Below are 23,437 nucleotides of genomic sequence, written 5' to 3'. Positions count from 1 at the left end.
GTTTTGGTCTGAAAGTCAGGATGACTGAGGGACTGTTTAGATCTTGCTGGGTTGTGTTGCCTGTAATAATTCAAAAGGAATTCTGCTTTTGTTGGGCTATTCTGAGAGAGTTTGATGACAGAAGTCCTGCCACTCATAGTTTGCCTTGAGTAGCCCCAACAGCACTGAGGAAATACCCCAAAAGCAGCTGGGTTTGTTTTAAACATTGAGATATTTGAGACACTTGAAAAAAACTGTAACACTGATTGCTGCAGGAGCTGAGAAAGGAGAAATAATGATATATTATTATTGTGAATGAGTTATAATGGGACAAATATTTCTCCTGTGTATTACATGGCTGTAATTTGGTCATGAGGCCCTGGCACAGGTTGGGCAGAGAAGCTGTGGCTGCCCCAACCCTGGGAGTGTCCCAGGCCAGGCTGGACAGGGCTTGGAGCACCCTGGGCTGGTGGGAGGTGTCCCTGCCCATGGCAGGGGTGGCACTGGGTGTGCTTTAAGATCCTTGGATCCTTTGGAGTTGATTCCCAGTTCTCAGGAGCTCTGGTTTTACTTCCAGTTTCCAGTGAACATTTTTAAATCATCGCAATGATAAAGAAACTTAAAATTTTAGCAAATGCTTCATCTTTCTAAAGCACTTGAGTAAGTCACAAACCCCTCAGTGATCCCACAGAAACCACCCAGACAAAATCCTACCTGAAGGTCTGCACTGACCATGTGAAAATTAGAGAGTTAAAGAGAATGGAACCTCTGGAGCAGCTGTTGGACCAGGAACATTTCCTGGGAGGGTGGGGAGGGATTGGGATGGAATTCCCAGAGAAGCTGTGGCTGCCCCAGCCCTGGGAGTGTCCCAGGCCAGGTTGGACAGGGCTTGGAGCAGCCTGGGCTGGTGGGAGGTGTCCCTGCCCATGGCAGGGGTGGGATCCTTACGTTTCCTTCCATCTCAAACCATTCTGGAATCCTGTGATTCCATGGAGTTGGAGGATGTTCTAGGCTGGGTTTAGAGCCAGAGATCTCAGAGCCCCTTCCAGTGCCCAAAGGGGCTCTCCAGGAGAGCTGGAGAGGGACTGGGGACAAGGGGTGGAGGGACAGGACACAGGGAATGACTTCCCACTGCCAGAGGGCAGGGACAGATGGGATATTGGGAAGGAATTCCTGGCTGGGAGGGTGGGCAGGCCCTGGCACAGGTGCCCAGAGAAGCTGTGGCTGCCCCAGCCCTGGGAGTGTCCCAGGCCAGGTTGGACAGGGCTTGGAGCACCCTGGGCTGGTGGGAGGTGTCCTTGCCCATGGCAGGGGGTGGCACTGGGTGGGATTTAAGATCCTTTCCAACCCAAACCATTCTGGGATTCCCTGAATTATTATTAGTAAATATCATAATTTCTTCTTGTTAGGAGAAATAATACCCTGCAGAGCACTGAAGGGGTTAACCAGCAGGAGGATGATAACTGATCTTCCTTTCCTGTGTTCTCCAAGTTCCTGGTGTTGAGATAGGACCTAGAAATCCCAGCTGGTGTGTTCAGGCATCAGGTGGAAGCCATGCCCTGAGATACAACCCCTTAAGTTCTTCCAGGGCTGCCAAGCACTGTCTCTGTTCCCCTCAGCCTGTGCCAGCCCTGGGTTCATGTTCATGTCCAACTCCAGGCTGAGGCACCTCTGGGGCTCTCCAAAGAAATGGCATCTGGAAAACAGGCTGAGTTTCCTTTTGTGGATTTGGCTGAAGGAGCTGGGATCAGTGTGTATGATTTCAATCCAGGAGAAAATTGGATTGCTGGACTTGAGGACACAAAGAGAAAATGCTTTTGCAGCCTTTGAGTCTGAAGACAGCTTAAAAAAATAATGATCCCTTCCCCAAAGCAAACACTTGTGGCCAAGAGGATGCCAGAGCCTGGGACTCTGCTTTGGGAATGGTTGTTTGCTGCTGGTGGAAGGGACAGTTTACCAGAAAAAGGCACATCTTGCACACGTGGCTTTGTTCTGAAACCAGGGCTGGAGACTCTGAGGAAGCAAAGACGTGTTTGGTTTGATGGTGTTTTGTGGTCTCTGTTCCAGGTGGATCATCTGGACAAGAACGGTCAGTGTGCCCTGGTCCACGCCGCCCTCAGAGGACACCTGGAGGTGGTGAAGTTCCTGATCCAGTGTGACTGGAGCATGGCTGGGCAGCAGCAGGGGGTGTTCAAGAAGAGCCATGCCATCCAGCAGGCCCTCATCGCCGCCGCCAGCATGGGCTACACCGAGGTAGGACCTGCCCACCCTGATGGGCTACACCGAGGTAGGACCTGCCCACCCTGATGGGCCACAATGTTGGCCAAAGAAGGTGGTGAAGGTGGATTCACTACCTCTGCCTTGCTCCTCCTCCCAGGGCTCACAGATCCCTGTGGTCTGGGCTGGTTTCCAAGAAGTAACAAGCCTTGAAGTTGTTGGAATAAACTTTTGGAATGAACTTTTAAGGAAGGATAAGGTGGAGGAGCAGCTCATTGCTTGCTCCACATGGTCAGGGAGTGTGAGGCTGTGGAGCTTTGGGCTGTGTGTTGGGGGAGAGAAGAGCCAAGAGCTTCCTCCTGCCATCCTGACAAACATTTGTGATGGGAGAAATTATCTAAAGAATAATTTGGGTTGGAAAAGACCTTTAAGGTCAAGTCCCACTGTTAAGCCAACACTGCTAAGCCAACCCCTGCCACCTTCCCCAGCTGCCCATGGCAGCCCCTGTTCCTCCTCCTTCCCCTGAGAATGGATTCCTCTTCAGTCAAATACCTCCTCACAGCCTCAGCTCCTCCTGGAGATGCATCCACTGCCCATGCCAGGTCATCTCCAGACACACGTGCAGGGAACTGACCCTGCTGGGGCTCATCACACGTGGTCGTATCGAGGCACTTGGGTGGATTTTTTGCTGGTACAGGTTCAGTGGTTGCTCTCTGGAGGAATATCTCCATGAGCTCAGGGTGCCAGGCAGAGGCTGTGCCCTCCCTCTGTGTGTTCCCAGCAGCTGGTGCTGAGGTGTCAGCAGGTTCCATCAAACTCAGCCGAGTTCAGGAGCTGACACGGAGTTTTGTTCCAGATCGTCTCCTACCTGCTGGACCTTCCAGAAAAAGATGAAGAGGAGGTGGAGAGAGCCCAGATCAACAGCTTTGACAGCCTCTGGGGAGAGACAGGTGACTCCTGTAGATGCTGTGGCTTCTTCGTGGGTGTTTGTGGTTGTATTTATGGGCTCCCTGTCCCTGATGCATCCCTGATCCCAGACATTGCTTTGTGGAGAAGGATCATTCCTCTGGTTTGATTCCAGGTGATCTACAGGGGCCAGCATGGAGCTTGCACTCAGCTTGATTAAACTGAGAAGTTTGGGGGTTGAAAATCCTGAGCTTCTGCAGCTCCTGGCTTTTTTCAGCAGTGTGAGGCACTCAGCATCCTGACCAGGTCACTGCTTTCCCTGAGACATGAGATGGATACCCAGCTCTGCTCTTTCTCTCTTGACATTGGGCATATTTATCCAATTGGGCACAGATTCTCTCTCCCCCTCCCCCTTACATGCTGTTAAATTATCCACTGATTTTCTGAAAGCTCCTCATTATTTAGCACCTGCTAATTAAACAAATACCCTTCAGTGCAGTCCTGCATTTCTGCATTGGTGGGTTCAGTCCAGAATCCCTTCTCCTCTGAGTTCTCCCAGACTAAAGGCAGCCACCCACCCACCCACCTCAGTTCCATGAGATGTTCTGCTCCACTGACATCTCCATTTCTTTAGCCATTCCAACTTGGAGCTGTTTGCTTTTTAACCCCAGAGACCTCATAAATATGATCCTCTGTCACTTGTACTCACCTCACTGCTCCACTGCTGATGTTCCTGTCAGGTTCCTCCAGCCAGGGAATGTTCCTGTCTGGGGAGCAGAGCACTGATGGAGATGCTGTCAGCTTTGCTTAGAAGTGACATGCTGCGAGGGGACAGAGGGTGGCTGGTGTGTGGCTCAACCTCTGGGTGGGCTTTTTCTGCTTTGGAGGGGGCAGGGCTGTGTTTTGAGCTGGTTTGTTCCTGTAGCTTTGAAAATGTGACCTTATTAGAGCCGTGTGATGGACGGAGTCTATCAGAGAGCATTGCCCTGAGCTCCAAAGGACAGAGCTTGAGGGATGAGGTGTCTTGGGAAGGAGCTCAGGGGGTGGCCAGGCTGCCCCAGGCCACTTGTAGGGCACTGGGCAAGGAGCCAGTTCCTGTGCCCACAGGAATGTAACTGAGCAGCAAGGGCAGGGGGTTGTTATTAGAGGAAATTAGGGCAGTTTCAAAGTGCCCCTGGGATGTCCTGGGAGAAAAAAAGAACTTGGGCGTGGAATTAGCCAAGTGAGATGACTGAGTGTTGGTGACAGGGCTTTGTGCCAGGGAGCTCACAGTGCTCACCAGTCCTGAGAGGGATCATCCAGATTGTTCTCTGCTGTTTGGGTCACAAGGTGTGTGTGTGGCTCGGCTTCACAAACAAAGATTTTGGGCAGGGCTGTCCCCACATGCCCTCCCAGCCTGTGCAGTGGATTTCAGGTGAGGCTCAGCCTGCACAGAACTGGCCCCACCGTTTCAGTCCTGAGGTTCATCTGCCACGGCCGAGCGAGCTTGGACAGTGCCAGTGAAGTCCTCAGGACTAGAACCTACAGCCCCCGGCATTGCCCAGGAGATCTCCCATCCAAGTACTAATCTGGGGCTGACCCTGCTGAGCTTCTGAGATCTGACGGGATGGGATGTCAGGGAGGCATTAACTGCCTTGGGTCACAAGGACTGTCTTGGAAAATGGGACCATGATCAGATGCCTTCAAAGTTTGATCTAAAGCCATTCATGTGGAAGTAACTTCAAGGGCAGCATTGGGCACTACAGATAAGCCATTCCCTTCCCTTCCCAAACCTTCCCAGGCAGCTCTGCCATTCCCAACCTGCCTGTTTCCATCTCTGTTGTCCCCCTCCCCACAGCTCTGCCCCCAACACTGCCAAAAGCTGCACTAACCAGGCATCTGGGAGTTTCTCTGTCAAAGAGGGTTTTCTGGGTACCTGTGACAGCTGGGAATGTGGATTTGGGATTCACAAACCACACACAAGTTGAGGAGCCATCTCAAAGGAATATCCATTTATCCCATTAAAATTGGGAAGGTGGGAAAAGGAGCAAAAATCAGCCAAACTGAGCAGACTTTGGTCTACATGGAACAAGTCTGAAGGTTCATTTGAAACTCATGACTCTCACAGCATTGTGTTATTATTGTCTCAAAAGTAAACAGAGAGTTTAACCAAATTTGAAGAGAAATGCTGGTTTCCACCTAAAAATAGCAATCTCCTCTAAAACTGAATCCTGGCTTGTCTGGCTTTTGATACTTGTTGCTCATGTCTGATCTTCCCCAGAGCAGAGCCGAGGGCTTGGCTTGGTGATATCAGCCTGATATCATTGCAGTGGCAGTGCCAAGTGACATCATAAGTTTAGGAATTGCTGCCAGGACACTCCAGCCAGCTCCAGATGGATATTTCCCCCTGGGACACAACTAAGAGCAAACCCCAGCAGAACAGTCTCTCTGCCAGGCTGTGCAGCAGATCCATGTGCTGCAGAGCAGCACTTTGATGAGTCCTTGTCCACTTGAAGTTGGTTTTTCTTTAAGAAAACAGACCTTCTCTGCACAACAGCAGAGGCAGAGTGTGCTGGGGCAGATCCCTGCTGTTGGAGGCCGTGGCTTGATGCTGACAGAGAGAGGCAGGTCCACACCTAGACCTGGTCTCAGGTTTTGGGTTTTTTTCTCAAAACACAGCAGTTGTTTTAGGGTGTTTATGCCAAGACTGAGTTGTCCCTCTGGCACTGAATCCTCATGGACAAGCTGCAAAATGAACATTCCTCCTTACCAGCCCAGCATCCTGGTTGCTGCTCCTTGGCTGGGCTTGGTGGACTCCCCTTGGTCCTGCTGGGCCACAGGAGCTCCCTGGAAGAAGCAGAACTTCAAACCAACCCATTTCCATCTCTTTTAGTTCCTCTCATCACCTTTCCTTGGCTTTTCCAGTCTCCTTTCACACCCAGGCACAGCCTTACCTCCTGTTTTGGGTTTTTGGAGACTAAAGGCCTTTGGAAGGTTGATGAGTGATGGAAGATGCAGGTTCTTCTGGGATTTTTCTTGGAGTAGATTAATTGAGCATTTGGATTTGGACAGCTGGACACCAAGCACAGGGTGGTGCTCTGGGTTTGAGGTGACCCACAGGATGTCAGCAGCTGCTTTGGATTGAGGACAGGGACTGCAGCAGGTGAGGGACCACAGGGGGTTCTCCAGTCCAACCTTCCTTTCAGGAAGGCACTGGTGAGGTCTGGGTGTCCCTTAGTGGGCCTTGGGGTCCAGCAGGGCTGAGCTTCTCTGTTTATGAAGATTCAGGTGTCTGACAAGCTTGGATGGGTTGTGCTCAGCAGCAGGAGGCAAATCCAGATCATCAGTGTGGAACCTTCCTGAAGGAGCAAGGTCTGGTGCTCAGCAGCACAGGAGCTTCTCCCTGGAGCTGGAGCTGCAGAGGACAGGCTGGAGCTGCATTCCCACACCAGCTGCTTGGACCCTGGGGAAGGGAGCACAGCAGCAAAAAGACATGTCAGTGCAGGCAGAAGGAGTTTCAAGGGAGAGTGGAGAAAGCCTGGATCAAATCCTGCTGTTTCAGTCAAGTCTCCTGCAAAGACCATTTCCCGATGAACACCAAGTGATTTGCAGTATCCTCCCTGTGGCAAACGTGTCATGTTGACGTGCAGTGCCTCAAATTAACCTGCAACATTTCAAGTGCAGGCAGGTTTAGAAATAGAACCCTGAGCCCTGCACTGCAATCCCTCTGCCTCCTTCTGCATTTGTAGCTTACGTTTAAAAACCCACATGGAGCTGATTATAGAATGTTCTGCTGATCCCAGCGAGATGAGTTTTCATTTAACTCTTGGTGTTCCTCAGCTCTGAGGGAAGAAAACTCAACCGTAACAGTGGAGCAGAATGGAGAATTAATTAACTCACCCAACATTAACAGTGTTGCAGTTGGAAACCCATCAACACCTCGTAATCACCAGCCCACAGAAAAGGCTTCAAAGAGAAAACAAGCCACGTCAGTCAGAAATAGACTCCCACCTTCTGCTCCAACTCCTACCAGAAGCAGCAGAGAGTGGAGCCAGAGGAGCTGAGCTGAAGTGCACAGAAAGTTTGGGAGAAGGAGGAACCAACAAGTCTAAAATTAACCCTGAAACGAGTCACTGGCAGGTCCTGAACTTGGAAGTGTTTCCAGATCGAATGTGTCTTCTCTCACCCAGCCACGCTTGGGGAGTTAACAGAGCACAGTTGGTCAGGGAAAGGACTCTCAGGTTTTGCTCCTACCCACCTGTGGTGTTGTGAGCGTTTGGAAATTACAGATAATTTGGGGTTTGCACACAGACCCTGCCTGGTGGGATCAGCCCTGACCAGAAAGAAAGCCCAGAATTAGCTTTTTTTTTTTTGAAAACAGTTGAACTTATTCATGCCCTGTTGCTTTCCAGTTTGTTTCAGAGATCTGCAGGCTAAGGTGGGGTATGGAAAATAAGAGATCTCCATGTGGATTACACTGCTCTGTGCTTGTTTGGACAGAGAAAAGCCACAAATGTGACAGACATGGGTGGCTGGCAGTGCTCACTTGCTCCCCTGGGATCATGGTGGGACGAGTCAAGGACAGGTTGCAGAAGGGTCTTGTCAAGTACCTGAAGAGCTTTGTTTTCTCTGGATATTGTGCCCCTACTCAGCCCTGTTCAGCCTCACAGCCCATTGGCCTTGGCAGTGGGGAAAATGGTGAAGGTTTCATGTGTTGGGACTCCACCTTTCTTTGCAGCCACCCCTGAACTTCAGCAGCACCTTGAGCCTCACCCACACCTTGAACCTTGGTCACACTGTGGCTGTCAGTCACACCTGAACCTCAGTCATACCTGAACCTCAGTCACACCTGAACCTCAGTCACACGTGCCTGGAGATATTTTATGGTTATTGTGGTTCTCATCCCGTCTCACTGTGACCTGCAGACAGTCATAAAAGCTGATTGCCCCAACCAACCCCTTTCTGTGATGTGAGATCTTTTCATGGAAAAGTTGGCCTTAGAGGTAGCTAAAATAGCAAGAGCTGGAACTGCAGTGACAAGAGCTAGAACTGTAATGACAATGTCTAGAACTGTAATGACAATGTCTAGAACTGTAATGACAATGTCTAGAACTGTAATGGCAGGAGCTAAAATTGCAATGACAGGAGCTGAAATTGTGGTGACAAGATCTAGAACTGTAATGACAAGCTACAACTGTAACAAGAAGAGCTAGAACTGTAATGACAAGAGTCAGAACTTTAATGGCAAGAGCTAGAATTGCAGTGAGGAGTTAGAATTGTAGCAACGAGCTAAAATTGTAATGACAATGTCTTAGAACTGTCATGACAAGAGCTAGAACTGTAATAACAAGGTCTAGAACTGTAATGACAAACTACAATTTTAATGACAATGTCTAGAACTGCAATGACAAGAGCTAAAATTGTAATGACAATGTCTTAGAACTGTTATGACAAGAGCTAGAACTGTAATAACAAGGTCTAGAACTGTAATGACAAACTACAATTTTAATGACAAGGTCTAGAACTGCAATGACAAGGGCTAGAACTGTAATGACAATGTCTAGAACCGTAATGACAAGAGTTAGAACTTCAATGACAGGAGCTAGAACTTTAGTGACAAGGTCTAGAACCGTAATGACAAAGAGTTAGAGCTTCAATGACAGGAGCTAGAACTGTAGTGACAATGTCTAGAACGGTAATGACAAGAACTAGAACTGTAGTGACAATGTCTAGAACAGTAATGACAAGAGTTAGAACTGTAATGACAAGGTCTAGAACTGTAATGACAAGAGTTAGAACTGTAATGACAAGGTCTAGAACGGTAATGACAAGAGTTAGAACTTCAATGACAAGAGCTAGAACTGTAATAACCAGAGCTAGAACTGCAAGACAAGAGCTAGAACTGTAATAACCAGAGCTAGAACTGCAAGACAAGAGTTAGAACTGTAGTGACAAGAGCTACAACAACAAGAGCTGCAGCTCCACTGGTCCAGCCCATTTTCTTGGTTCATTCTGCCTGCCACGGGCTCTCTCTGACCTTTCAGTCCCCCTCGCTGTGTGTGCAGCAGAAAGGCCCCTGTGCAGGTGGGAGGACACCCCGTGCCCGTGAGGCCCCTCCTCTGACTGCCCTCTCTCCGCAGCGCTGACGGCGGCGGCGGGGCGCGGCAAGCTGGAGGTGTGCCGCCTGCTGCTGGAGCAGGGCGCGGCCGTGGCACAGCCCAACCGCCGCGGCGTCGTGCCGCTCTTCAGCGCCGTCAGGCAGGGCCACTGGCAGGTGAGCAGCTCCTGGGGGGCCTCGGGGTGGAGGGGAGGGAGGTCAGGCCTTCCCTGCCGTCTAACCAAAGTATGGGTGGGGAAGAGGAGCCCCAGATCTTCTGGGAGCAAGAAGAGTAAAAAGTGCCATCGGTGCTTCTGTCATCTTGAGCTCTTGGTGGTGACAAACAGCTTTGCTCAAGTCCTGTGTTATCAGAGTCATGGAATGGTTTGGGTTGGAAGGGACTTGAAGACCATTCACTGCCACCCCCTGCCGTGGGCAGGGACACCTTCCACTAGAACAGGTTGCTCCAAGCCCTGTCCAACCTGGCCTGGGACACCTCCAGGGATGGGGCAGCCACAGGTGGTTATAGAATCATAGAATCAGCTGAGTTGGAAGAGACTTCTGAGATCATCAAGTCCAACCCTTGATCCAACCCCATTTTGATCACCAGATCATGGCACTCAGTGCCACGTCCAATCTCATCTTAAAAACCTCCAGGCTCAGAGAATCCACCCCCTCTCTGGACAGCCCATTCCAATGCTTGAGCACTCTCTCTGGAAAGAATTTCTTTCTGATATCCAACCTGAACTTCCCCTGGCAGACCTTAAGCCCGTGCCCTCTTGTCCTACTGCTGGTTGCCTGGGAGAAGACACCAACCCCCACCTGGGTACAACCTCCCTTCAGGGAGTTGTAGAGAGTGATGAGGTCTCCCCTGAGCCTCCTCTTCCCCAGGCTAAACAGCCCCACTGGGAAGCAGATGGGATGCTCCTGACTTAGAGGGTCATTTTTCCTGCCCTTATACCTCCATAGCTCCTCCTAATCCCTGATCTTCAGCAGCAATCCCAGAGGGCCTGGAGGGGGGTGAGTTTTTCAGACATGGGGACCTCCCTGCCCTTCCTTTCCTCTGGCCTCTCCCCAGCTGTGTCTCCGTGTCCCACGTGTGTCCTGCCCTGTGTTGCAGATCGTGGACCTGCTGCTCACTCACGGCGCCGACGTCAACATGGCAGACAAGCAGGGCCGGACACCACTGATGATGGCGGCGTCCGAGGGGCACCTGGGCACCGTGGAGTTCCTGCTGGCACAAGGTCAGAGCACATCCTGGGAGGTGTTGGGGTGGTCTATCCTTTGGTGAGTCCACCTTAGCAGCTCCTGAAGATCGTAGTGTTGGATGGTGATTGTAACCCCACCGTGCTGTGTCCAGCTCCTTGGAGAACAAGGCTGGGGTGGTCATGGCCTTCATCTTGCCCGTGTGTTGTGTGTCATGGCCTTCATCTTGCCTGTGTGTTGTGTGTCATGGCCTTCACCTTGCCATGTGTTGTGTGTCATGGCCTTCATCTTGCCTGTGTGTTGTGTTGTCTGTTTGGTGCTCCCAAAACCCCCATCTGAGCTGGCAAACAAAATAACATCACAGGGGCTGTGGGAATTACGTACCCTTGAACCACACCAGGAGCTTTTCCCTTAGGCAAGGACTGGACACACAGTGCCACTGTGGGATGGGCATCAAAGCCCAAGCACAGAGATGGGCACACGTGTCAGTTCTGCCATTGGGATGGGCATCAAAGCCCAAGCCCAGAGCTGGGCACACGTGTCAGTTCTGCCACTGGGATGGGCATCAAAGCCCAAGCACAGGGCTGGGCACACGTGTCAGTTCTGCCACTGGGATGGGCATCAAAGCCCAAGCCCAGAGCTGGGCACACCTGTCAGTTCTGCCACTGGGATGGGCATTAAAGCCCAAACACAAAGTTGGGCACACCTGTCAGTTGTGCCATTGCAAAGCCCAGTTACAGAGCTGGGCACACCTGTCAGTTCTGCCATTGGGATGGGCATCAAAGCCCAAGCCCAGAGCTGGGCACACACATCAGTTCTGCCCCTGGGATGGGCATCAAAGCCCAAGCACAGATGGGCACCAAAGCCCAATTACAGAGCTGGGCACACCTGTCAGTTCTCCCATCGGGTTGGGCATCAAAGCCCAAGCCCAGAGCTGGGCACATGTGTCAGTTCTCCCATCGGGATGGGCATCAAACCCAAGTCCAGAGCTGGGCACAAGTGTCAGTTCTGCCATTTTTAGCCCCCTGGTGGTGCCCACATTTTGGTCTCCAGCAACAGCCGGAGGGTGAGGCCCTGCCACAAAGGAGGGTTGGGTGGATTTGCTGAAAATAAATAGGATTTATTTAGAAGGGAGCTGCTCTGCACCCCCAGCTCTCTGTGCTCAGCCCTCAGTGCCTCATAACTCCCCTCACTGGCACTTACTCAGCCAACGTGGTGCAGTTCTGCTCTTTTCTGCTTTATCTGCCTGGGGTGAGTCAGAACAACTCACAGCTCATGGGAGCACAGTCAGCTCTTATTGCTGGACTTCCACAGAGGCTGCTTTGTCTTGAATTTTGCACAAAAACCCAATGCTTGTTTGGTTTGGTTGGGCAATCCTTGAATTCTTTTTCTTTCAAATGTAGCATTTAATTCCTATGTTGTTATTTGATGTTTTTATTCCAGGTAAGATCCCTCTTTGGGAAGGGATATTTTCTTCATCTCATGCCTGCCCTCTTAGCCAAAAAGTGAGACACCTGAATATTTTATGTAGCACTTATAAGAACATTTTTTCCCCTGTAAAATGGCCAAGAACAAGTTTCCCAGTGCCTGTCTGTGTGTCCTGAGCCCCAACCAGGGGAATTTTTGCTGCTCAGTGTGTAACCTGCACAGGGATGGGACAGAGATCACTTTGAGCTTCTTGGCAATGAATTCACTTCATTCTTTTCTGGTCTTCTGTTATTTTTAAATCTCAAATTGACACACTCCTTATTTGAGATGAAATGTGGCCCCTTTCACAGCTCGACTGAATCTGTGTTAAAAGGCTTAAAATAAGTGATTTTCTGTTGGGTTTTTTTTTTGCCAGACTTGAGAACTGTCCATGTTGCTTAAGACTCAGTGGTTCAAAGGAGGATGAAAATACCAGATAATCTGATCTGGGCTCTGGGATTACTGGCAAAGGCACATAATATTTCTCTGGCTCTTTGGACACTGAGAGTCCAAGAAGTCAAAAATACGAATTTTTTTACTTTAAAAGGTCTCCTCCCTTACATAGTTTAATAAATTCCCTTACACACGTGGCCCTGAGAAGTTACCTCAAGCCTGGGCAGAGTGCAGTGATGCAGGGAGCATTTTAATTAAAATGGCTTTGCCAATCCTACTCAATGTTTCATTAAAACCCAAAGTGTGTGAATCATAAGCCATAAGCATTAATTAGTGTGTTGCAAAGCAAATCTCATTTGACTGTACTTGATTAACACAGGCAACGTTTGTAAACACATTTTATTAACAGAGTTGCAGTCATCAATCAGTTGGAAACCCGAATTTTTGGAGGTCCCACCACAGTGCTGGGTGTGTGACCTGGGAGTTGAACTTCCTGGTGGCAGCTCTGCCAAAGCTGGGTTTGTGTGGATCACTGACACCAAATAAAACAGTTCCTTTAGGAGGGAGTTTGATTCTTCACCTTGTTTTCCTGCAAAAATCAAGCCCTTGATGGTTTTGCTGCCTGGGGTTGGCCCTGACCTGGCACTGCAGCTCTGGGGGCATCCTCTGTGCAGAGCAGATCCCACACCCTGCAGCTTTTTGATGCTCCAGGTGTCAGGCTTGCCTTTTTTTCTTGGAGCTGGCTCATTGTTGGACCTGCTGGAGAATTAAATCACCAGACTAAATGTAAGCAAGAAGTTTTTTATGATAAATCCCTGGCACAGGTGCCCAGAGAAGCTGTGGCTGGTTTAGAGCCAGAGACCTGAGAGCCCCTTCCAGTGCCCAGAGGGGCTCCAGGAGAGCTGGAGAGGGACTGGGGACAAGGGATGGAGGAACAGGACAGAGGGAAGGCTTTCCACTGCCAGAGGGCAGGGATAGATGGGATATTGGGAAGGAATTCTGGCTTGGGAGGGTGGGCAGGCCCTGGCACAGGTGCCCAGAGAAGCTGTGGCTGCCCCAGCCCTGGGAGTGTCCCAGGCCAGGTTGGACAGGGCTTGGAGCCCCCTGGGCTGGTGGGAGGTGTCCCTGCCCATGGCAGGGGTGGCACTGGATGGGCTTTGAGGTTCCTTCCAACCCAACTCTTCCATTTAACCAGTAAGTTGTTTTAGGGAAGGAGCAGCCCAGCCCTTCCCAGAAGCAAACTGGGTTTCCCAGCCGGAATTTTTCCTGCTGCAGGATGGATCAATCCCATCTTGCCCTTTAAACCATCAATTTGTTTCCTGTCTGGTTGCCTCAGTGCTAAAGAGGTCAGAGATGCCTGAAGGATGGAGGGTGCCTTTGAAATCAAGCAGAGGCTCTGCTGAGAGCCAGGGCTGGCTCTGGAGCTCGGTGTTTCCATGAAGGTCATGCCTTGGAGCAGCCTCTGCCATTCCTGGGGTGGTCTGTGTTGTCTGCCCACTCATCCCTTCAGCTGGCACTGCAGGGATGCCCTGGAGTCTGCCCCTGTCACCCTGTGGTGTGGAGTGTCCTTCCTCTGGCAGGTGGGATGTGGCTTTCCAGGATTCCCTCTTGCTGCAGGAACTTTCTCACCTTCTCCAGAAGAGTCAGAGGGAAACCACAAGAGAGGACTGGAACAGTTTGAATGCAAGGAAGTAGCTGGTTCAAACAAGCAGGGATGAAATGAGGCTTTATCCTGAGCAAAATTTGGCCTTTGGTTGTTCAGGATCATCTGGAAGGGCTTTCTCAAAGCTTCAGAGGGGCTCCTGGGTGCAGTGTGGGCAATGTGAGAGAAGGCTGGCAAGGTCTTGAGGTGCTGGAGAGTGTCCAGAGAAGGGTCTGGAGCACCAGTCTGATGAGGAGCATTTAGGGGGGCTCAGCCTGAAGAAAAGGAGGCTCAGGGGGGACCTTCTCAGTCTGCAATCCCTGATGGATCCAAGGAGGGGATTTGGGCTCTGCTCCAGGGAACAGGGACAGGAGGAAACAGCCCCAGGTTTCTCCAGGAGAGGTTTAGGTTGGATAATAGGAAAAATTTTTTCACTGAAAAGGTTGTCAAGCCCTGCAACAGCCTGACTGGGGCAGTGGAGGAGTCCCATCCCTGGAGGGATTTAGGAGACTTTAAGATGTGGCCCTTGGGGACTGCAGGTAGTGGTGGGCTTGGCAGTGCTGGGGGAACAGTTCAGTGTGATGATCTTAAAGGTCTTCTCCAACCTAAATAAGTCTGTGATTCCATGTGGTCATCCCTTGGCCTGTACCTTGGAGCTGCCACGTGCCCCCTTGGCACTCCTGGTTGTCCCATTTGTCCCATTTGCCATCTCCCTCACTGACACTGAGCTGTGCTGAGAGCTCAGGGCTGGGCAGAGGTTTCCTGGACACTCCAGGAGAAAACATTCCCATGTGGTTTTCCTCCACAAACAACCCACTGTGCCAGCAGGGAGCCCTCTGAGCCTGCTGGGCAACACGTGCCAACAGGGGGTGACCACTTCGGGAGGAACAGGAACATTCCGGAAATTCCCATCCCTCCTTGACTTGCTGAGCATTCTGGAGCCAGGGAAGACCTCCTGCTGGGAAGTTTGGAGTTTTACCTCCAGCAGAAAAGCTCTCCAGCAGCAATTCATGCCAGCTGCTGGCAGGAGCATCCCTCAGGTAGCTGCGGCTCCGAGGAGGAGCAGAGCGGGTACGGATCGTCCCTGCCATGGCAACAGGAGTTGTCTTCATGCCATGAAGAGGAGTGTTCACTTCAAGCTCTGCTCTCCATATCCATATGCCATGTGGAGCAGGACTGACCCGTTGGTATGGCAGCACCATCCCCTCATCCAAGAAAACGTCAAGTCCCTCCCTCCTTGGCTTGCAGTTGGCAGGAGTTTCTCCCATAGAATTGTGTTTATGTTGGGTGAAGTTCAGGGAGAAAAAATGCTGGAAATTGTGTCATTTTGGGTAAAAGGGAAGGGAGTGAAGAGGGGAAAATGTGTGCTTTTTTAGGAGAGCTGAGCTGAATTGACTTAGTTCCCCGTGGTGACCTGCTGAAACAGCAAAATGCTCTTAATCTCTGACTCACACAGGCCGGAATGAGGTTGGATTAAATTAAAAAAAAAGCAGTTAAAAAGAAAGATTGGTGTCTCAGATGAGGGATGTCACATCCACCCTGCTGCTCAGATGTTTGCCAGGAAAGCCCACAGAGGCAGGTGCAGAAAAGTTGGCAGCTGGGTGTGAATTGACTCGTTTGCCACAGTCCCCAGTGGTGCATTTGAAGGGTGGGATCTGTGGGGGGAGAAATGCTCAGAAAGGAATTCACAATTCTCTGCAGAGCTCCCTGCAAACAAGCTGTGCTTTGTGGCACTCAGCTAGCACAGAGCCCAGGAGTGAAGCCATGCTTGTCCTTGCAGGTGCCTCCATCTCCCTGATGGACAAGGAGGGGCTGACAGCCCTGAGCTGGGCCTGCCTGAAGGGCCACCTGCCCGTGGTGCGGTCCCTGGTGGAGAACGGAGCGGCCACGGACCACGCGGACAAGAACGGGCGCACGCCCCTGGACCTGGCGGCCTTCTACGGCGACGCAGAGGTGGTGAGTGCCTGGCACACCCCCGGGGGAAATGGGCACTTGGGTAAAAGCCAAAATAGAAGTCAAGCTGTTGAGCTTGGTGTGGCAATCAGCACACGAGGTCCTGCCCCTCTCTGTTCATGCAGGTGCTTCCAGAGAGGCGGATCAGAGGATCACACCATGGGTTGGGTGGGAAGGAAACTGAAAGACCATCTAGTTCAGCCCCACTCCTGCCATGGGCAGGGACACTTTCCACCAGCCCAGGGTGCTCCAAGCCCCGTCCCAAACTGGCCTTGGACACTCCCAGGGATGGGGCAGCCACAGCTTCTCTGCCCAGCCTGTGCCAGGGACTCGACTCCCTCACAGCCAAGAATTCCTTCCCAATATCCACTCTAAACCTACTCTCTGTCAGTTTGAAGCCACTCCCCCCAGTCCTGTCCCTCCATCCCTTGTCCCAAGTCCCTCTCCAGCTGTCCTGGAGTCCCTTTAGGCACTGGAAGGGGCTCTCAGGTGTCCCTGGAGCCTTCTCCTCTCCAGGTGACCCCCCCAGCTCTCTCAGCCTGGCTCCAGAGCAGAGGGGCTCCAGCCTTTGGAGCTTCTTCATGGACTCCTCTGGACTTGCTCTTAACAAGTCCATGTTCTTCCTGTGCTGGGGACCCCTGTTGACCTGGACTGCTCCAGGTGGGATCTTATCAGGATGGAATAGAGGGACAGAATCTCCTCCCTTGACCTGCTGCCCACCCTGTGCCCTTAGACCCCTCAGGGGTGTTTTGAGCCCAGACAGTGGAGCAGAGCAAGCTTCTGCTGGTCCTACATCCCCAGCACCTCACGTGGGTCTCTCCCAGGAGCAGAACTGAGTGCTGGGCTTCCTCTTGCAGGTTCAGTTCCTGGTGGACCACGGGGCCATGATCGAGCACGTGGACTACAGCGGGATGCGGCCCCTGGACAGGGCAGTCGGCTGCCGCAACACCTCGGTGGTCGTCACCCTGCTGAAGAAAGGAGCCAAGATAGGTATGGACAGGGGCACTGTGCCCCCAGCTCTGTGCTCAGGCAGGACTCGAGCAGTGGGGCTGGCACCCTAAAACCCACGAGTGTGACCCCGCCAGCCGCTGCTCTGCCCTCGGAGCGCGGCGGCGGCTCCGCCCTGCCCAGTTCTTAGGGAAAAACGGGGACTATATTTCTATTTTTTCACTGTCGTATTCCTTAGCAAAAGTTAATCAATAAAACGACTGTTTCTTTGGCAAGGTCTTTCCTCTGGTAATGCTTTTTCTATCTTTACTAGTCTGAGTCGCCAAGTGTACTCTGTCCATGCCTTGCCGTGAGCTGCTGCGTTCGCTCGCTCTGTGTCTGCTGCCAGACCTCAGTGTCCCTGCACTGCGCCACAGCCGCTCACGTTACGTTTTCCTGTCAAAGGGGATTTTGCTGGTGCATTGGCTTCCTTGCTGCCTGCCTCTCACAGCTGCTTTTTTTTTTTCTTTCTTTTTTTTCCTTTTTTTTTTGTTTTTTTTTCACCTTCATCCATTTTTTCCCCCCTCTCTCCTACAACTTTTTGTTTTCTCCTTTCTTTGAAGGTTGTCAGACGTTACCGAGTCGCCCACGAGGTATCTCTCATTGCTGTCAGCATCAGCTTGGATCTGATGGCTTTGTCAGCCTTGCTTTCTCCTGTTTGATTTAGCCTGCATGCGTCCCCAACACCTCTAATCTTTTTAATTTACCTCACCTTCAAATAATTTTTTTAATGACTGTTGCAGAGAATAACTTGAACTCAAAAACTAACCTCCTGCCCCCAAAACGTACTGAATCTACTTATAGAATATTCCTGACTTATTCTTCACCCACACTAATGAGTTGTCCCCAAATTTTTGCCACCCCTTCCCTGCCAGTGTTGGTGCTTGAGATCCGAGCTGGCTCTGCAGAGTCAGAGTGTCCCCAGCCCAGCGACACCTTGAGCACCAGCAGCACTTGGACACAACCTTCCCTTTGTCATATTTTCCACCTTAAGGGATGTTCTGCTCTAGCCCTTCACATCTGAAGCTGGAAATCACAGTCCAGTTAACCACAACCCACCTATGGACAGCCAAAGTGCAGATTCCCCAGTACACTTGCAGAGATTTGAATTTAGAAATGCTTTTATGTAACCACTCGGATTTTTCCTTTTAAATACGGTTTGTTTCCCCCATCCCAGCCTGTTCCACGTTCAGCACTGCCCTCTTGTGGAAACGGCTCCATCCTTTGCCAGACCACTGGGCTCGGCATTAATGACTGCAAAGGAAAACCATTGCAGTGGGGGTGACATTAATTTAAGTGCCAGAGGAACTGCCAGCTCGTTCATTTGGAGCACTCTGCCCTTTGACCATGCCAAGTTGTTCTCTCCAGCAGAAATTCCCACCCCAGGGTATTTTTTCCACCCAGCTTCCTACCACCCTTGCATTGTATGAGTTCTTTACCCATCATGCATCCTGTACACTACAGGTCCAGCAACATGGGCGATGGCAACCTCCAAACCAGACATCATGATCATCCTGTTGAGCAAGCTGATGGAGGAGGGAGACATGTTTTATAAGGTGAGAAGAGGGGCTTTGGGAAGGGGGAACAGCTGCAGTTTGCAGCATCACTTGGTGGGAGGCTTTAGCTGTGTTAGGTCCGTGGTTGGTCATCTCCAACCTGTGGTTTTAATGCTGCTGCTTTAACCTGTGGGAAGTCAAAGTGGTCCTCGTGTCCCAAACCCTTTGGTCTTGCTTAGTGGGGTTGGAAAAGGGGGGAATTGATTGCCCAAAACTGAAGCCGAGCCAAGTGGCTCTGGCTTTGAGCCAGCACCTCATTTCCTCTTTGGAAACACCAGAACCCAAGTGTGTGTTGGGGGAGCTGCTGCCATTGCATCAGCTCTGACAGCCTTGGCCTTACCTGGTGGGCTCATTGCTGGGGAACAAGGCAACAGGAGGGGGTATCCCAGAGAAACTCCTGGAAGAAACTTTGAAACAGCTTGTCAGGACACAGCTGGCTTTGTGTCCTGTAGGGAGAACATTCCACCACTACACTTAGAGAGTCTTTTTGGCTCTGTGTTTATTTTAAGCCGGTCTTTAAAAACCTGGAGATTTGCACACACAGAGAAAATGTGCAAGTACAACAATGATTCACTGTGAGGCTCGAAGGGTGAAGCAGCAAATATGCAAAGCTGGCATTGTAAGAGGAGTTATCTGCCAGAGATACGTGATACAGCTGAGAAACCTGAGTCTACAAGTTTTAAAAACTCGCTCTTCAGAGCTGCAAAATTTATGTCTGGGTCATCAGGAGCTGCTGTGTCCTAGATCCCATCCTGCCCTCCTTCTCTCACCCTGGCTGTGTGGCTGCCCCCCTTGTCCCATCCCAAAATTAGGTGCCCAAAATAGCAAAGATGAGTCACCTCTGAAGGTGACTGTTGCGTCCCAAAAAGGAACCCGGTTAACAGACTTAGATGTAGACACCTGATTTTTAGACATCTGAAGTTCAGGGAGGTGGATCTCAACCTGTTTGTCCAAGTTCAGAGCCATGTTGATTCTGTAATGTTTGTCTTTGGTGTTTCAGAGGGTTCTCTGAGCCCCAGAGCTCCACCCAAAGTCCCACAACTCCTATCCTTACTATTAAGCTTTGGGTGGAGGGTGTTCTCCAGGAATGGGTGACTGATCACCCAGCCCAAAAGACCATCCAGCCAGGGACCAGATGGAGTTGTATCAAGTCCACACCAGTTCTGCCATGGTTCCTGCTGTAGTGTGACAGCTCTGTACCAAGTAGGAGATCTCAACTTGCACAAAGCATCTGCTTTTCCAGCTCAGATGTTCCCTTATCAAGTGTTCTGGCTTTTCTTTCTAGAAAAGAGCTAAATAGTGAAGTTGTGTTTCCTTAACCACCTAAAACATTCCTGGAGCTGGTGAGTGAGTTCTCTGCAGGGCTGTAAACTCAGCCCAAGGATGTGGTTTGACATGTTTTTCCTTCCAATAGAAAGGTAAAGTGAAAGAGGCTGCCCAGCGCTACCAGTATGCCCTGAAAAAATTCCCCAGGGAAGGCTTTGGAGAAGACCTGAAAACCTTCCGTGAGCTGAAGGTGTCGCTGCTCCTCAACCTCTCCCGATGTCGAAGGAAAATGAACGTGAGTCTCCCCCTTTTTTTCATGCCCTTAAGCCCAACCTGCCACCTTTGAGCCTCTGCAGAGACTTGTCCATCCCTGACCTCTCAGATGTCTCCTCTCTGCACCCTGGTTGTCCTTCACAGGGCACTGACATTTTGTGGTTCAAAAGCAGTAATGATTTAATGTGCATTTCAGGTGATTAAAAATTCATTGCTGTGTTTATAGCCCTTTGAATTCTTTCCTGCTCCCTTTTGATGATGATGTTCATGTTGTCACGTGGGGGAGGAGACATTCCCCAGCTTTCTGGGGCAGTGGTGAGGAGGAGCCAGGAGATGTGCTCCTTTGAATACTAATTAATTTCAAATGAAGGAGCATATGCTTAGGGGGTTTGCACTTCCCCAGGGCAGTGATTCATCCAGGAACACCCCCACAGACTCCCTCTCCTCCCAGAACTGCCAGATCCCTGTCACTCTCCCCATTCCCATCTGGCAGCATCCAGACCAGCTCGTGCAGGTGCCTGTTCTGCCAGCACAGGTGCCACCTCCCCTGCCTTGGCATGCAGGGCCTTTCACCTCCACAAACTGAAGTGCCCTTAAACTCAAGAAGTGACATCTCTGCCAAGGCCATGAGCCAGCAAAGGCTACACTGGAGGCAAAGGAGGTTTTGTGACACCTTCATTTCTTTAAGCTGTGAGAGAGAAAGATGGAAAGCAACTGGAGTAAAATCTTAATGCTGGTGAAGGAACCCAGTTTGGAGAGAAAGTGTGAAACTTGTTTTTAAACCAGCCAACTCACAGCTAAGTAACTCCAGCTCCTGCCCTGTGCTTTAAGGACAAGATTTTTGATTTATCCTTTACTGGGGAATGCCAGGGTTTTGTGATAGAAAACTTCAGGGGGTTGTAATTGCTCCTGCAGTTTTTTGCAGCTGTAGAAGAGACCATAAAAATCTGTGTCTTGACTCCATTCCCAGTTTAGCCTGTCAGGCAGTATCTCCTCAGTAACTGCTGCTGAAGGTACAAATAGAAACTTCCCCAGGCAGGGCATCCCAGTAGCAAGAGTTGGCTTCCCAAGTGTTTGAACAAATCAGGAGCAGCACAATTCCTTCCTCCCAGAGCTGCTCAGGTCATAGCCCAGCTCAGCAATCCAAAGCAGTGCTTGGCTGTGAAATGGAATCCTTTCCACTGGCAGCAGTTCCCCTTCATGAGTGCTGAGCTTCAGCTGAGCTTGGTGAGGTGTGAGGCATTTGGGACAAGGCAGGGGAGGATGGGGCAGGGTTTGAACCAGAGCTGATAGTCTGGTCTCATGGCATTGCCACTGGAAAGCAGCCAGAGCAGTCCCACCCCATCCCTGCTCCCAAACTGCCCTCCCAGGTGGGGTGTGGGAGAGAGGGGAGGAGCAGTAGGACAGGTGGCACTGATAGGAGGCCTTTGCCAGGCAGGTCACTGAGATGCCACAGTCCTGTCCTCCACAGGCAGTTCTCTTCAGCCCCTCCAAGAATGTCAGAGTGTTGCAGAGAGGGAAGGGGAGGGCGTGGGAAAGGTTTCCCATGGCTTTCAACTATGGAAAAAATCCTTCCTGAGATAACATTCCAGCCCCAGTGAGACCAGCTGTTTCCTCAGGACTGGAGGTTATTGGAGAGGGATTTGCATGCACTTGTTGGGGACACAATGAGAACAGAGCCAGTGGCAGGGTGGCCTCTGTGGGTGATGACAGCAACCAGTGCTAACCAGAGGGCTGAGGTTTTTTGGACATTCCATGGCAGTGCTCTGGCTGTAAATGATGTTGAAACATTCCAGTGTCATCAGGTTTTCCACGTTATATTCAAAAAAATGTCCATATTAAGTCACTTTTCTTACCAAGCTGCATGTATTTTTATTTTTATTTCTATATCCATTCGGTCACTGACCTGCACACCTCTTGTAATGACAGGACTTTGGGATGGCAGAGGAGTTTGCCACTAAAGCCTTGGAGCTGAAACCGAAGTCTTACGAAGCTTACTATGCAAGAGCAAGGGCCAAACGCAGCAGCAGGTGAGGAGGGGCAGGGAGGAGGGTGTGAGGGGCAGGGAGGAGGGTGTGAGGGGCAGGGAGGAGGGTGTGAGGGGCTGGGAGGAAGGTGTGAGGGGCTGGGAGGAGGGTGTGAGGGGCAGGGAGGAAGGTGTGAGGGGCTGGGAGGAAGGTGTGAGGGGCTGGGAGGAGGGTGTGAGGGGCAGGGAGGAAGGTGTGAGTGAGGGGCTGGTCTCTGCAAGCCTGGTCACACCAGCCTGTCCACCCACCCTGCAAAGCCCTGAGAAGAAATGGCCCAAGGAACATTCATTCATAAGATTACAAACTCCTCATACTGCAAAGTAAACCCCCTCCCTCAGCCAGTGATTTCTGAATGGAAGTGCTTTGAGAGATTTGTCTTCATGGGAACTTTGGACATCTTACAGCAGTGCAAACCTGGACACCCAGAGTAGGATGTCCTTTTTCAAAGTACACTTTAGTTCAACCACAGCTTGGACTCAAAGCAAAATGTGACTCATGGCCTGTGTTGTGCAAGAGGGCAGACTCATTCCCCACAGTGGTGTCCTCTCTGTCCTGCAGCCCTCTCTGCCAGGCAGATGTTGCTGACCAGCTGTGTGTGGTGGCTCCAGGCAGGCGCTGGCTCTACAGCTCAGTGTGTTGCAACCAGCTCCTGCAGAGCTGCAGCTCTGGGATCCCCCTTGTTCACCTCCCTGAAGGCTCAAAGATGTGAGATGAGGTTCATTTGTCATTGCTCAGTGAGCAGGAGGGCTGTTGGGGTGGCCTGTTCTCCAGGGCTGGGCACTCTGGCGTTGCAGCTCCATTTAAACGGCAGCCAAAGCGCCTCAGAGAGCACCTGTGCAAACATCCCAGCTCAGCAGGCACCACCATGTGACCTTCCATGCTGCAGGCAAGTGTGGAACAGGCTTCTGGCCCAGCTGGTGCAGGTCCATCAGGTCCTGACACGGGAGGTGAAGCCGGGACCTTCTGTTCCACAAAGGAGCCCTGTGAGCTGAGCCACACACACCTCATGGGTTCCTCTCCATTGTTCCCAAAACACTTGTAAGGGACCTTAAGACCCAGGGGGTTCCTCTCCAGATATCAGCCCTCCACATCCAGCTGCAACCCTGGGGTCACACAGCCTGGAGAGGAGGAGGCTTTTCCTTCCTCCACCTGGTCTTCAATGACTTGTGCCAAAGATTAGGCTGGTGTTGGGAGGTGCTGGGGGTGGGGTTTTCATGGATAGAGTTTTCCGCCATCTGGGCAGTTTTTCCCAGATGACAATCATGTCCAAACACATGGGTTTGCTCCAAAGGGAGCAGTAGCCCTGTGAATGACAACCCCCTTCCCAAATTCCCACCTCCCAGGCTGTCCCCTTTCCCTCACAACAGCCTCCGGCACATTGCTCCATCTCTTTGTTCCAGAGGAGTTAGACAAATCCATTGCAAAATTGGAGAGACAGGCCGTGCCCAGAGCGCTGACCCGTGGGAGCCCCCGAGCTCTGGAGCCAGCC

The 23,437-nt window shown here is 51.2% G+C and overlaps 1 protein-coding gene across 6 annotated transcripts in view; it reads left to right on the top strand.

Moving 5' to 3' along the window:
* TANC2 (tetratricopeptide repeat, ankyrin repeat and coiled-coil containing 2) overlaps positions 1-23,437 on the top strand; it is a 216,432-nt gene that overhangs the window by 184,860 nt on the left and 8,135 nt on the right. For 5 of the 6 annotated variants that reach the window (XR_011699673.1, XM_071577333.1, XM_071577335.1 and 2 more), the window contains 10 exons: positions 2,047-2,232; positions 3,053-3,146; positions 9,222-9,355; positions 10,299-10,422; positions 15,667-15,842; positions 16,697-16,829; positions 17,390-17,419; positions 18,291-18,382; positions 19,797-19,943; positions 21,851-21,951. Coding sequence is in view for 5 of the 6 variants with exons in the window: in XM_071577333.1 (XP_071433434.1) it covers positions 2,047-2,232; positions 3,053-3,146; positions 9,222-9,355; positions 10,299-10,422; positions 15,667-15,842; positions 16,697-16,829; positions 17,390-17,419; positions 18,291-18,382; positions 19,797-19,943; positions 21,851-21,951 (1,217 nt within the window). In the remaining variant the exon portion in view is untranslated. The remainder of the gene's footprint in view (positions 1-2,046; positions 2,233-3,052; positions 3,147-9,221; positions 9,356-10,298; positions 10,423-15,666; positions 15,843-16,696; positions 16,830-17,389; positions 17,420-18,290; positions 18,383-19,796; positions 19,944-21,850; positions 21,952-23,437) is intronic. The other variant, XM_071577334.1, reaches the window with a different exon arrangement.

The sequence above is a fragment of the Pithys albifrons genome, chromosome 25, assembly GCF_047495875.1.
Source record: "Pithys albifrons albifrons isolate INPA30051 chromosome 25, PitAlb_v1, whole genome shotgun sequence".
Classification (NCBI taxonomy): Eukaryota; Metazoa; Chordata; class Aves; order Passeriformes; family Thamnophilidae; genus Pithys; species Pithys albifrons.
Note: the sequence above shows the minus strand (reverse complement) of the source record. Positions and strands in the feature narration are given on the sequence as shown.